The 14,568-nt window shown below is 48.8% G+C and overlaps 1 protein-coding gene across 2 annotated transcripts in view; it reads left to right on the top strand.

Moving 5' to 3' along the window:
- Positions 1–14,568, top strand: part of ABCD3 (ATP binding cassette subfamily D member 3) — a 949,084-nt gene that overhangs the window by 132,198 nt on the left and 802,318 nt on the right. For both annotated transcript variants that reach the window (XM_069641211.1, XM_069641209.1), the window contains one exon: positions 12,246–12,344. In XM_069641211.1, the coding sequence (XP_069497312.1) occupies positions 12,246–12,344 (99 nt within the window). The remainder of the gene's footprint in view (positions 1–12,245; positions 12,345–14,568) is intronic.

The following is a 14,568-nucleotide window of genomic DNA, read 5'->3' as shown; positions in this document are numbered from 1 at the left end:
GGCATGTCTCTAGGTATTAACTTTGGACCTGTTCTGACGGGGCATCCATTTTGTATAAGGATGAGTAATAGCCTATAAATGCCTTCATAATATCTGGATTCACAGAACTCTCCTCGCCCCCTCTGTCCTTATTTTTAGTATGGTTCAAGACTCTTCTTTCTTCCTCAACATCCGAACCAGAAGGCGATCTGCTTGTGAGCGCTCGGCTGCTTTGGTTTGTACAACCTCAAGCTGGCCGTTAATTAGCAGATAGTTTCTCTAACCGCCCCCCCTCCCCCCACCCCGGCACCTTCTGCCATACGAGCCATTATTCGCTTTAGCTTCCTCTCCAGATCAATTTCCAACTGCCTTATTTCTCTATACCTCCGAGCTTTCAATGCTGTCAGCGATCCCCTCAGGGTGGCGTTGAATCCATCCCAGATAATTTGCTGGCTTGTCCCTAACGATTTATTGTTTCGGAAGTACTCCTTATTTCGCCCCTGACCTCCCCTCTTCGGATCTCGTCTTTGAGGATATAGGCCAGGTACTGCCATTTTCACAGCCCGGGTGCGCCAACTCCCAAGGCCAAAGTTAATTTTATGGGAGCGTGGTCTGCTAGAGAGATTGCCCCAACCTCTGTCAGACACCATTCCCAGCAGAATCCTTGACACCCAGGCGTAGTCGATCCGATAGAAGGTTCTATGCACATGGGAGTAGAATGTGTATCCTCTTGTGGTCCCACGCTTTTCCCTCCACGCATCCACCAGTGACATTTTGTCGTTTAACTCATTCCCAGGTTTGCCCTGATTATGGAATACCCTTGCACTCCTGTCCTTATCGGGGTCCCAGGCCATGTTGAAATCACCAACCAGTATTATGTGGCCCTTCGTGAAGATCTCCAGCTTGTTTAGAGTTTGCCTTGGAGGATGCCAGCGTGTATGCCGTTCCCCCCCCCCCCACCCCTTGAAATCCTATTGCTAAATATTGACCTTCAGTCTTTCTCCATGGCAGTGATTTGAAAACCCAAGTTACCTTGTAAAGCAATCAGGATTCCTCCCCTCTTCTCCGTCGCTTTAACTTGGTAAATTTGACGGTAGACCCTTATCTTTACATTGTTCCTATCTTGGTGTCAGATGTGTGTTTCTTGGAGGGCTACTATACTGGGGCCCTCCCTTCCCAGGAAGCTTTCAAATGTCTTCCTTTTCACCAGCAAGTTTTTCCCCCTAATTTTAGGGATACAATCTTGAGCATTTTACTCCTAGCCATGGTCATTGTGCGTCTTCCCCTGTAGGATTGCATGGAAGGGACTATAGGTAGGACCCAACCCCCCCCCCCCCCCCCCCCCCCATTTCTCCCCTATTCCTCACCTCTCCCCACCTACCCCCCATACTGGGCAGGGTCAACCAGCCTCTAGCCTCCCCCGCAACCCCTGGGACTTCCATCTCTGGAATTGAGCCCCTGCATCCGCCCAGCAAGTTCCTGTGCGGGCCCCCCCAGACGCGTGAGCGATTCCAATCTAGCCTTTATCCCCTTTCCCTCCCTGCTACCTCCCGTCAGACACCTTTCCCAGGGCAGGCCCTGATGAAGATCCCTTGGGAAAATATTTATCTGTTTAAAGCTCCTGTGGTCTCTGCTGATGGGCTCACTCCCTCCTCGGATCTCTCTTCAGGGGACCTCGGTGAACTGTAGAGTTCTTTTCCTGGGATTTTCCGAAGTGTATTTGGACCATTCCCACAGTTTCCTCTGTACCGGTTCTCTTGGTGGCTTTTGGGATCCCCCATGATCCTCTTCCTCCCAAGTTCCATTATTCACAATTCTTCCTCGCATGTAGCAATCCTGCGTTGCCACCCCTCCCACTCAAACAAAAGTCCAAAAGGAAAAGGCCATCGGTACCTTTATTTCGAGGGGATTGGGTCCTCCGACGTATTCCAGATCTATGACAGTAATCACCACAGCTGTGCTGCTTCGGAAAATCTTCGGCGTCTGCGTCCTGCGTCGATGACGTCGATACGCCACTCTCGAGGACCTCCTCCGATGGCCGACGTCACTGGATGTTATAAGTAGGACGCACGACGCCCGTAGCCTCAGTTCTGTTTTTTCCGCGAACGTTTTCGCTTCGGGAATCTCGGCGCGCCTCGACTCTTTGGAGTTTCTGTTGCTTTCTCGGTTCTTCGAACCTGTTTGTGAAATATTTCTTCGTGAAGATGTCTACCTCGTCTTCCACACCGCGTCCGGGCTTTAAGAAGTGCGGGGACTGTGGGTCCAAGATGTCGGTCACGGACTTGCACAACGCCTGCCTCTGGTGCCTCGGGGAGGTCCATGACACGGATGACTGTCGACTGCCAGTCGCTCACGTCGAAAGCCTTGCGGGAGCTCAAGAAGAAGAAGTTATCGCTAGGTAAGGTGCCCAAGCCCCAGAAGTCGAGGTCTGCGGGGCTTTCGACGGACGACTCGAGGGGCGACTCTCCGCATCGTCGTCGGAAGTCCAGTGGGTCTCGGTCCCGGAGTCGGTCTCGCCACTCTTCTGCACTCCCGGAAGCACCGTGATCGGTCGCCTTCCACGTCCTCATCCGAGGACTCACCCGTTGGCGGGTCGCTTACCCCACCAAGCATGCAACATCAGAGGAATGGGCTTCCTTTGGGAAGCAAATGTTGGCGATTATCGAATCGCAGGGCACTGGTCCGTCCGCGCCTCCGAGTGGGATCAGTCGTGATCAGCCGAGAGACGCCGCTCGCACGCCTTCGGGCTCGGGTGGTCGTCACAATTTGCGGGAAAGGTCCCGCTCGGACAAGGGAAATCGTTCTTGGCATGCCCGATCCAGGTCCCGGTCCTCGATGCGCTCGAGACCGCGTGAACCTGTGAAGTCTTCAAGGAAGATGTCAACGCCTGTGGCGCTGAGGTCGTCGACGGACTTTCTCGAGGCTCCGCCTCCGAGGACGTCGTCGACAACTTCGGCGCCCAGGATGTCGAGGGACACGCTCGGGACTCCGCCTTCGAGGCCTGTGTCGATGCTGTCGGTGCCGCGGCTGTTGTCGACGCCGATTCTTTCGGCGACGATTCACTTGACGCCTTTCAGGGCTGTGTCGACGGGGGGGGGGCGGTACCCCGTGGCTCGGGGGAACCACCTAGAAAGGCTCTGGCCAAGGTCAAGCATGGCTTTGGTTCCAGTTCTGTGCCTTCTTACCGCCATCTGGAATTCATTTCAGAGGTGGATGAGGGCTCTGATGATGGCATGGTGCCTGACACGGTGCCTGACGAGATTCTCTCGGGCCATAGCCAGTTTGAGGACCTGAGGCAGTCCCTGCATGATGCTAGTGGGCTGGACACCTCTCCGTAGGTGGAGTTTTGTAGGCCTGAGCCTGGCACTCATGCCGATTCTTCATACCAGCGCCTTATGTCATGGGTCACCGAGTACTTAGGATGGTCTGCTCCCCCAGGGGAGTTTGTTCAGGATGACCTTATGGATATCCTCGACATTGGTCCACCAACTGACCCGCGGCGGCTTGGACTGCTCCGGAGAGTCTCCCGGCAGTGAGCAAGTCTTTGCCACGAAAATACCGCCCAGCCAGTAGTGACCCCTGCTACTTGTTCAAGCACCCTACTCCGGAGAGTTTGGTGGTGCAGGCGGCTACAGCCCCGGCAAAGCAGGCGTTGTACCTTACCATCCCACCTGATGGGGACGACAAGCGTTTTGACGGCTAGGCGAATAAAGTGTTTTCTGCAGGGGGTATGGTGCTTCAGGCGGCCAACTCCATTTGTGCCTTGTCTCGTTTCACGCACACTCTGTGGAACTGTTTCCTTGGCTGCTGAACATATTCCCGAAGGGGAAGGACGGGATGGTTTCCTTGCCATGGTTCAGGATGGCAAGGATGCCATGTGTGAGGCCGTTCAGTCGGGTTTGGACATGGCAGATTGCGTCAGCCGGTCCATGGCGGTGAGCACCGTGATACGCAGGTTTGCGTGGTTGCAGAAGTCGGGGTTTGCTCCTGATGTACAGGCCCAGCTCCTCAACATGCCCTTTGACGGGGAACATCTTTTTGGCAGCAAGGCTGACGAGAGCCTTTAGAGGTTGCAGACCTCAAAAGCTGCAGCAAAGTCGTTGGGCGCTGCAGTTCGACAACCTCTGCCTTTTCGTCCTAGGGCACAGCAATGGAGGGGAGGTTCCTTTCATTATTACTCATCTTTGGTAAAGCGAGAGGAGCTGCCAGTCAAAGGGGCCACCGTAGGAGTGCCAGAGGTGGAAAACAAGGTACTCGAGGTGCCAAGGACGCTCGGGCTGTTGCCTCTTTGCCCTCAGGCAACGCCGCAGCCGCTTCAGCTCAGTCATGAGGCCATGTCCCATGGTTCGCCGGTTGGGGGAAGGCTGGCGCAGCATCTTGCAGAGTGGCTGGAGAAAGGCGCCATAGAACTGGTGCCTGTAGCAGAGAGGAACAAGGGATGGTATTCCCTTTATTTTTTGATTTCGAAGAAAGACTGGGGATTGAGACCCATCATGGACTTGCGCGGTTTGAACAAACTCCTCAGGAAGGACAAGGTCAAGATTGTTACTCTTTCTCAAGTCCTCCAGGCCTTTCAACTTCAGGACTGGTTGGTGTCTCTCGACCTCAAGGACGCTTATTTTGATGTGCCGATCCATCCGAAGCACAAGAAGTACCTGAGGTTTGCGGTTGGCAACTCGCACTTCCAGGTTCGGGACCTGCTGTTCGGATTGACCTCCGCCCCGAGGGTCTTCACCAACCTCATGGTAGTGGTGGCAGTGCACCTCAGGAAAGGGGGATTCACGTCTACCCCTACCTGGACGATTGGTTGATCAGGGCGCGCTCTCCCGAGCAAATCCTGGATCATCTGTCAGTCACCTGCCACTCCCTCCACAAGCTGGGCTTCTCCCTCAACTTGAAGTCCCATTTGACACCCACTCAGAGGCTCCAGTACATCGGAGCGGTGCTCGACACGTCCCTGGGGCAGTGTTTTCCTCCCCAGGTGAGGGCTCATCACATTCTGCAGATGGTGCACAAGTTTCAACTTGCCCAGACTCTCCCAGCGTTTGAGTTATTGAGACTGCTCGGCCCCATGGCATCCTGCATTCTTCTGGTGCCACAGGCCTGGTTGCGGATGAGATCTTTGCAATGGGCACTCAAGCTCCAGTGTCTCAGTCCTCCGGCAGGATGTCGGACCCTGTTCAGGTGCCGTCTTCGGTCGCCCAGGACCTTCTGTGGTGGGCCGACGAAGGCAATCTGATGAGGGGGGCTCCATTTTGGCTGGGCAACCCGGAGGTGACGATCATGACGGACGCATCCCTCAAGGGATGGGGAGCTCATGCCAACGAATTGACAGTCAGCGGTCGTTGGTCTCTGTCGGAGTCCAGACTCCATATCAATCTGTTGGAGCTGAGGGCTGCCAGGCTAGCCCTGAAGGCTTTTCTGCCGACTGTGCGAGGAAAGAATGTCCTGATCCTTACGGACAACACGGTGGCCATGCACTTGCTCCACAAAAAGGGGGGGGGCAGGGTCACTTCCTCTGTGCAGGGAGGCGATGCAGCTCTGGTTCTGGGCAATCCAGCAGGAAGTTTCGATCTCAGCAGTTCATCTGGCAGGAGACAAAAACGAGAGTTGGCTCAGCAGATTCTCCTGGAGATCTTTGCCCTTTGGGAGACCCCTCAAGTGGATCTCTTTGCCTCCAGTGTCAACCGGAAGTGCGAGAGGTTCTGCTCGTGGGAATTTCCTCCAAATGGAGCCATAGGAGATGCGTTCGTGGTGGAGTGGTCATTCCCGCTGATGTATGCGTTTCCTCTAGTCCCCGTCATCCCGTAACTACTGCGGAGGTTACGGAGGTTCGGTTCCCTGATGATCCTCATTGCTCTGGCGTGGGCCCGGAGGATGTGGTACCCGGACCTTCTCGACTTGTCCATCTGCCCTCCACGTCGTCTTCCCTAACGAGACGATCTGCTCTCACGGGAGGGGGGGGGGGTCAGGTTCTCCCTCCAGAGGTCAGGTCCCTCAACCTTCACGCTTGTTTTCTTGAAAGGTTGAGGTATAAGGATTGGGACCTTCCTGAAGACGTGATGGAGGAGTTGCTTTCGGCCAGAAGGCCTGCAACAAAGTCCCTGTACCGTTGCAGTTGGAGGAAGTTCTGCGACTGGTGCAGGGTTAAGAATGTGGATCCTTTTGCATGTGAAATTCCCATGGTTCTGTCTTTTTTGCTTTCTTTGGCCCACAGGGGCCGTCAAGTGGGTATTTACTGGCGGCGCTGTCCATATTTAAGCGCTCGTCTGAAGAGTGTTCCTATTTTAAAATTCCTTTCATTTCCCCGTAGCAGAGCGGGTGATCTTCAACCCCTTTCTGCCTGGCAACAAAATTGCAGATAGGGCCGTTAAACCATTAGTGAAAAACATGTGTGGAATTTAGGTGGGCAATCAGGATAGGTGGGATGCGGGCTGGCACCTAAGTACCTCAATAGGGGAAACGGAGGCACCTAAAATATACACTGGGAAATCTGAGCAGAGCCTACTCCGAGCCACACAGTGAATGAGACTACACAAAAACCAATCCAAATGTTTAATTTTATCAGGATAATCAGAATCCCTATAAAGCATCCTAATGGAAGGCAAGCTGAGTCGGGGAATGTAATTCTGGAAGGTGGAAAAGTGAACAAGGAACCAGAGAGGGAGAGAGCGCCACACGATTGCTGAGGGCTTTATGTCTGATGCTAGAGAAATCCAGGAACTAAAGGAGAACCGCATTCCATGCCGAGGACTGTTTCAAACACTGGCTGTGATCAGGAAAATTGTAGGACAAGCTGCTGCAATCTTTCAAATGATTAGATCTCAGCATGTTGAGGTTAAAAATATTTGCTTACGAAGGCAACCCTTAGTGTGGTGGTTGAAACTAATGCAGACAGACAACTGCCCTGGCAAAGAAGGAAGAAATCATTTCTGGTAGGAGAGTGAATATCGGGTCCAAAAGACTGGGAAGGTTATCCACGATAGGACAGTGATAATATCTGGGCTAAAGAAACCTAGAATTCCAGAGTTGCCAGATAACCCATTGAGTGTGCACAACTCAATACGTCTTGTCCTGCGGTCCTAGTGTATCCCTGCAAATGTCTTGGAGTAACCTGAAAAGGAGGATGAGTCATTTAAATGGGCATTTACACCATTTAAGCCATCGTGACACTGCAAATGGTGGTCTCTAATGGATTATAGTGTGATGCCATGGCCCTTTATTCATTCACACCAACCATGACCTGAGAGTTGTGAGAAACCTGAGGGTATTCTTATTCAGGTGGCCAGGGAAGAGCTTGTGCTCTCGGATACCAACCCTGGGGGTGGACTAGCGAGGGAGGATCACCTGGGTATGGGAGCCCTGGTTATGCTCAGGGGAATTCCATAAGTGATGCACAGTATTGTACTGGAGAAAGGGACAAGGAAGATTATCGTCTTTAAGCATTTATAGGTTGCATCAACTCAAACTCCCTTCCACCTAAACAATCTTCCTCATCTGAAACCAACGACCCCTCACACCTGGTAAACTCATCAAAAACCACAACTCACAGAATCCCGGCTATCCTGTCTTCTACCTGGATATTCCCAATCATTCTACTTCACGTCCCTCTAATTCTTTTCTGAACACCCAATCTACAATGACAAAACATTACCTTTCTCACAATCACCTCTGTTCAGTTCACAATCCCGGCTATCTCCATTTGCTTCATAATCCCTACCAAGCCCGTCCCTCTTAGCACTTTACGAATTCCCAGTCAAATGTGACTAACTACAGTTCCCACAAACCCTCTAATTCATTCCACAAATCCTACAAAAATCATCCTTCTGAGATCACCACACATCCCTCTAGTATGAGGGTTATAATCCCATACAACACCTCTTCCCCTCTATATCCCATAAAATACTCTGACACTCGAACCTCCTCCCTCTTCTCACACAAACGCTTTTGTACAACACAAAAGACAACAGACCAATTCCAGAGCTGTTCACCTGACATGTCCCAACCTAAGGATCGGGCAAAGTCAGGCAGTTGACCAAAATCACACACTCCTGATGGCCCTTTCCCTTCCCCAAAGGGAAAAAAGGTGGAGCACGAGAGCACAGGTGGCGCAAGGCAGACCCCACGACGTAAGAGCTAACTCAGTATGGCAGTTCAAGAGGAGGTGAAAGACGGCGCATACCGAGAGGGTGACAAGGAGAGTAGCGACCTTGCCCTTTCCGATCAAGGCCTGTGAAACCCCTGCAGACAGAGATTTAAGACTGCAAACATTGTCCAGCATGTGGTGCCGCAGGTGTGGGCGGTACCATTGGCCAGCGTGTGTTGCAGCAGGTGTCGGCGGTACACAAGACCCTCCTTTGCTGATTTATCAGGCCGGGGAGAGTACCAGCCTTGACTCCAATGAGAAAAAAGCCAAGTGGTTCATCACAGCCGGTGAATTGAGGGGAGAGCCGATAAGAAGCTGAACTGTGTTGAACGAAAGGTAGCAAACGGCTAATTAATTTAAACTTTGAAGGATTTAAAGTAACCATTGATGAAAGGGGTGGGGGGGAAACCACAGCAATGGAGGCGTCCGGTGCCGCGTGGGTGCTCACGCAGTCACCTCGGGGCGAGCACCCGATGGTAGAGACTACTGTAACCAGACGGCCTTGGGAAGAGGTGAAGAAAGGTCAAAGTGGTCATACAGGGGTCTTGTTAAATCCTCTGCACTGTCAAGTCTTTGATCGACAGATGATGGTGAAGAAAAGGGAGATGAATCCCGCATGGTGAAGTTAGCAAATGAACAGTGTGATAGAAAAGTTGGCAAGTGTGAACCCGGCACAGGGATGCTAACAAGAAGGGACAGTCTGAAGTCCCATGAGCATTGCATTGATAGGAGTGAACCCAGCCGAGGGATGTCCACAGAGAATTGATTGAAAAGACATTAAGACTTGTGAAAGTAAGAAAAGCCATAGTGAACCCGAAGGAGGGAGGCTAATGTCTGAAAAGGGTCTGAATTTGAAAGAGGGAGATCCAGGGGCGGAAAGTCCTCACCCCAAACTTAACTTTGAGAAAGCCTGAAGAATTGTTTAAAAAGACATTGGGCCTCACTACGAGTCCGGCTTTAACCGAGGCGGTAAAACCGCCTCGGTTAACGCCAGACTCGTATTACTATTCCGTCTCCGTGATTCCCGGAATTACCGGGGCATTACAACCCCGGTTTTCTGGGAATCACGGAGGCGGAATGGTGTAAATCCCCATTCCCATTGGGTCCTATGGGACTCGATGGAAATGGGGATCATGGAAACACCGGCAGCATCTCTTAATGCTGCCGGTGTTTCCTCGTCCGCCTGCATGTGGGAGGTGTTAAACCCGCCAGGTCAGACCTGGCTGGAACATCGCCGCCTGCAGGGGTCGGACTCGGGCGGTCCGGAAACAACGGTGGCGGCGGGTTTACCGCCACCGTTATTTCCGGACCGCCTGGGTTGTAATGAGGCCCATTGAGTCGTAAAGGGAAGAAAAGCCGTAGTGAACCCTGAAGGAGGGAGGCTGACGTTTGAAAGGGGTCCGAATCCAAAAGAGGGAGATGCAGGGGTGGAACGTCATCAGCCCAAAGTTCATTGAGAAAGGAACTGTTTATTTGGTTTGTTGAATACGACTTGAGAGGGGTTTGTGCCTGAAAGAGGGTGACCCAGGGGTGAAGCCATCACCCAAAGTATTCGTGGAACAGAACTTTGTATTTGTGTGATAGCATCAGGCCCTCGAAGGCAAGAGGCTTTTGTTAAAAGGGACTTAACCATCGAAGAACCTGATGGCTGGAAAGGAACTGTTGACTTGTGCTGGGAAAGCTCGAGTGCACGGTGTGCAGGAGATCTACCTTGTCCTGTGCTCAAAATGTGGGGAAGGGAGACCCCTGGCAATCGCATCCTGACATATTATTTGTGAACACTTCTTTTCTTTATTGAAAACCCTAACCCAAACTCTTTCTGCAATTAGTTGTAAGACTTTGGCAATGGTTTCATTTTAGTATAGCTTTTTACTCTGACGAGATGTCACAAGAACTGCCATATTTTTCATTTGATGGTCGAAGCTTGTGCCCATCTAAGATTTAGGTTAGGTGTTTTTCCACCCTGCATTTACAGTTTAATAAAAGCCTTTGAACTGTGATCACTTGTATTGTCTTTACTATTGCCACCATGAGTTCTCTACAGAGTAGAACCTATAATGCAAGCTTGGGACATGTCGGAGAAACCAGGCTCATGCATCGGTTTCAGATGACAGAAGCATCTTTATTCATTATCTTACAAGTCAAGGAAAAAACAGCATCCTACATCTAAAGTAAACTGTGTGCTATAATCTGACCCGTCCTCTAGACACCTTGCCTTTATTGGACACTGGCCAATGGACAGAACTGGAAACCTAAGGATATTTCAGAACCATCATTTGGCCTGCACACACATCAAGCTGAATACAACAGACTCACTTTTTAACAACTTTATAGTCTCTCACTAGTGTTTATTGCTTGTTACTGCATCATTTGACAACTTCCAGTCAGCTGTTTCCTGCTGTGGGACGTAGGACATCAACCCGCTTGACGGCCTTTGCTCTCTTATGAGGAGACTATTCTAGTTTGGGCTTGTTAAGCTGATCACATGAGTGCCGTTGACCTTGGCATCAGTTCTTGCTGAACAGCACTTTCAGGTCGTTGGAGTGTAGGCTCATTTAGATCTCTGGGCAAACAAGAAGGGGCAAAGGTAAATGTAAATAGGTTTCCTTTATAGCAACCATTCATGGAGATCACCAGGGGCTTGGGGAAGGCAATATAGGATTTGGTTCAGGAATATCGCCCATGTGTGATCAATTTTGCTTTTATTATTTATTTCGTGTAGTTTCTCAAATAGGCATTGACCAAAAGACATTTGTAGGCTGGCAAGCCCTGGATTTTATGAACTAAGAAACCCCAGCACTTCATAATATAATTACAGCCTAAAAAACAGTTTTGGCCACCCTCAGCCCAGATATGATCTGCTGTTCATTTATTTAGGAACCGTTTGCCCTAACAGGTGTTAACCCTGGCTATTGTGCTTTGTTGATAGTGTTCGATTGCACACTGTCTCGTGTGTGCATGTCTGTGTTGAAAGTCTTTGCACTTCATCATTAAATATCCTGATCATTATCCACAAACAATTGTATGTTCACAAAATGTGAATTCTTTTTCTGCCAGCAAGAGGGGTGTGGGGGGGGGGCGGGTGTGTCTGTCTGTCTGTCTGTCTATATATGCTAGATTGCCAAGCTATTCACACTCCTTCACCTAGTATTTGGCGTGTTCTGTTGTAATTGTATTAGTGACCCGGATCCATGGTGCTCTCTTCACTCCAAAGAAATTACCACCCTTAAATTGTTGAGGTAAGATTGTTTTTTGTTGTGGCCCCGGTTCTATCAGGTTTGGTGTCTGAGGGGCATATCTCTGCTGAAGGATGGCACAATTTTTCCTAGTCCGGATACTGATGTTGCTGGAGGACGTTTTTTATTTTGTATATTGTATTACCAGTTGGTTGCGCCATTACTCCATGCTTTTTGGAAAGACCAAAACTGCAAGACACCAGCAATACATTTCAGCAGTTACGTTTAAAGCAAGAACCTGACCACTCAACCAATATTTTCCTGGTAGGATTGCAACGCATGTGTGGGATGGTTTTTAAAGTTGACCATGACTGGGGGCTGTAAAGCAGGATGTCCTTTGTTATACTTTACATCTGTCCTAAGTATTTTGGTTCAGTTAATAATGCAGCCAAAGAACCTTGTTCTTGGTGCGAGAGATCTAATGCTGATGCCGTAATGTTGCAAAAAAACAAGATTGGGTTTGTGCTGCTTGATTGGCTTGTCAAGTAGGGTTTGAGTTGTTTGAGCATATATTACTTTTACTGATGGAAATCACACAATGGGGATCTCATGATGAGGAATCCACAAATGTGCTGATGTTTCAATTCCATTTTTTGAAACATTTATGTTTAAAGAATTAGCTTCACACTTCCGTTCTATCAATTGTAAACAGTCCCTTACTTGAAAGTGAGGGCTGAGCTCTGTTTTATTTATTAATTTATTCACGTCAGCTGTTAACGTATAGCTCTTAACCATTGCCTTTTACTGCAAAGACATATATTAAGATCACAAGAAGCAGTTTGCAAAACAAAATGTCTACCAAGAATGAGTGATTTTCAGCATATGTTTCAATATAATTTTGGAACAATATACTTAAATTTGTCCCTCCTTGTTTTGTTAAACAGAAAGATGCGAAGAAGGAAAAAGCAATGGTCGACAGAGTGTTCTTTGCAAGAATTGGGCGAATCTTGAAAATATTAGTTCCTAAAACATTTTGTAAAGAGGTAAGTTTGTTTTCTTAGCTTTCCTACTCTTTCACAAGTTTTAAATGTTAATCCTAAGGCTGATGAGGGAATTATAAAAATTGCTTTAAGTTGTTGGAATCCATATGATGGCTCATTTTTATTTCACCCGAAATGCACTCAGATCATTTGGCCCAAAGATGCTTCATTCTTCTTGCTATGTTGTGTTTTCCTAAGCTTCTCTTTATTTGGAATCGAGCAAGTTAAAAATATGTGACCTTGTTGAATGTCTTAAACTTTGCAGTGTCCCTTTTATAGTTAAATTGTATCATTTGAATGGATTGTGTCCTCCCACGTATTCCTCATCTTTAAAATATCCAAGTCTGCTTGCAGCAGAATTAGTTTTTATAGGTTCTAGCGTTGTGCGGCATAGTCGGGGCCTTCAATGGGCTCCGTAGCTTTCCTTGCTACGATGTTGACACTGATATATGACGCACATGCAGTGACCATTACCTCAGTTTTGTTATTTCCTCATTGCTGCGTGCTTTGGAGGTATTGCCTCTGCATAATTTTGATTGCTTTTTTCATTTCAATTAAGTTCGATTCGATATTTATTCAAAAATGTCCTCTGTGCCCTAGGACCCCAACTGGCCCATAAAGCTGGGGGTTGCCCAATAGCACTTTAAGATGAGTAGCAGCCCCCGTGAGATGGCTGGGGATGCAGATTAATACTCTAGCATCAAATCAATAATGACAACTCAATGGTTTGGCAAAGGGAGTCTGTTTAATGACAAGTACAAAAAACGGGGAGTTCATGAATATCAGCAATCGCTCGTTCATCCGTCTCACTTCAACAACTCCAACAAACTTAATAAAACCCACATCTTTAATACTAAAAACTCACCATCACTGACGTGTAACGCTTAAAATGTTTGCAATTCTATGGTTCTAGGAAGGTAACTTTAATATAGGTACTATATCTGTATATGGTAACGGAGTGAGGGGATTGGATAAACAGTGTCAGGTGCGGCATCTAAGCCCTTCCTTCAAAATGGCTACTGTAGATGTCACTAAAAGTGCGATGTCTCATTGGTTCTACTAACTATATGACCCTGGATTACTTGGTCCACTATGATTGGGTTAGCAACAACCCCACTCATACTTTTTCACTAGCTTAGCAGCGTGCAGAATAGCCGGCCAGGTGCAGGGAGCTTGTGTGCACCCCCAGCCTTCCTTCAATTATTGCTACAATCGATCATCACCTCAGTGGTCATGTGTCAATTATTTCTTTGCGGGTGGCCTCGAGACTGCTTCTAGGTCTGGAAAAGTTAAGATATTTGTGCATGGCACGAGGCCACACATAGGTGTGAAAGTTTCATTCCTTCTTGCTTGGCTGGTCACGTGATTCAGACACTGTGAAATCGTCGTTGTCTTCATGCAATTCGTGTATTTGATTTAATTTTTCCAACCATCTGCCTTCTGTGGCTTATCTTGACCTTTCAGAATAGGATGCTCTGTTCTTCGCTTCATTAATTGTATCCACTGTTGGTCTATTTCAGCCGATACAACCTTGGCTTCTTGGCACGATTTGCATGTGTCTGAGTTTTTTTCTGTCTTTAGTTTTCGATTTGCCTACTGAGGGGCTCTTCTACTGAGACCTTTAGTAACCTTTGGTTGATTCTGTTCTTGTGCATAGTGGAAGCATACTTTTATAAAGTGCTCCTTTTGAGGTAGATATGTATAGGTGGCACTTGCCGCAATCTATCTTACTAAGCATAAGCAAGCCTCACGATTATTTGCTTCTTGCAGTTCCATGCATATGTACATGTATAAAATAACTGAATATCTTCATCGTGCTCATGGCATAAGATTCTAACATTTTGACATCGTTCTTTCACTTTTAGGTTCATGATGTCCCTTATCCATGGTGTTTCTCTTTTCATCATGCACAGGTCGTCATATCGTATGTGTGAGTCAGTCTGGGTGTCACGATGCCCGCTCCCGGGGAGCCGGCTCAGGCCCTGCGTCCCCGAAAGCGGACCTCAAGTCCCCGGGGAAGGTCCCAGCAACCCCTTATAGGGGCCCTTTGGACAGCGTCCTGGCGCCTATGGCGCCAGGCTCATAGAAAACGTCAGTCCTGGCGCCATAGGCGCCAGGCTCATTATGAAAGTGTTTGGGTGCACTTATCTGATGCAGACCATGCTGCAGAACCCCGGCCTCCTTGAGGCCTGAAAGGAACTACTTTACCTGTGGGACTCATTTACCA

This window comes from Ambystoma mexicanum, chromosome 1q (genome assembly GCF_040938575.1).
Source record: "Ambystoma mexicanum isolate Mex_15411 chromosome 1q, UKY_AmexF1_1, whole genome shotgun sequence".
Taxonomy (NCBI): Eukaryota; Metazoa; Chordata; class Amphibia; order Caudata; family Ambystomatidae; genus Ambystoma; species Ambystoma mexicanum.
The sequence above is the reverse complement of the archived record's forward strand: the minus strand, read 5'-3'. Positions and strand labels throughout refer to the sequence as shown.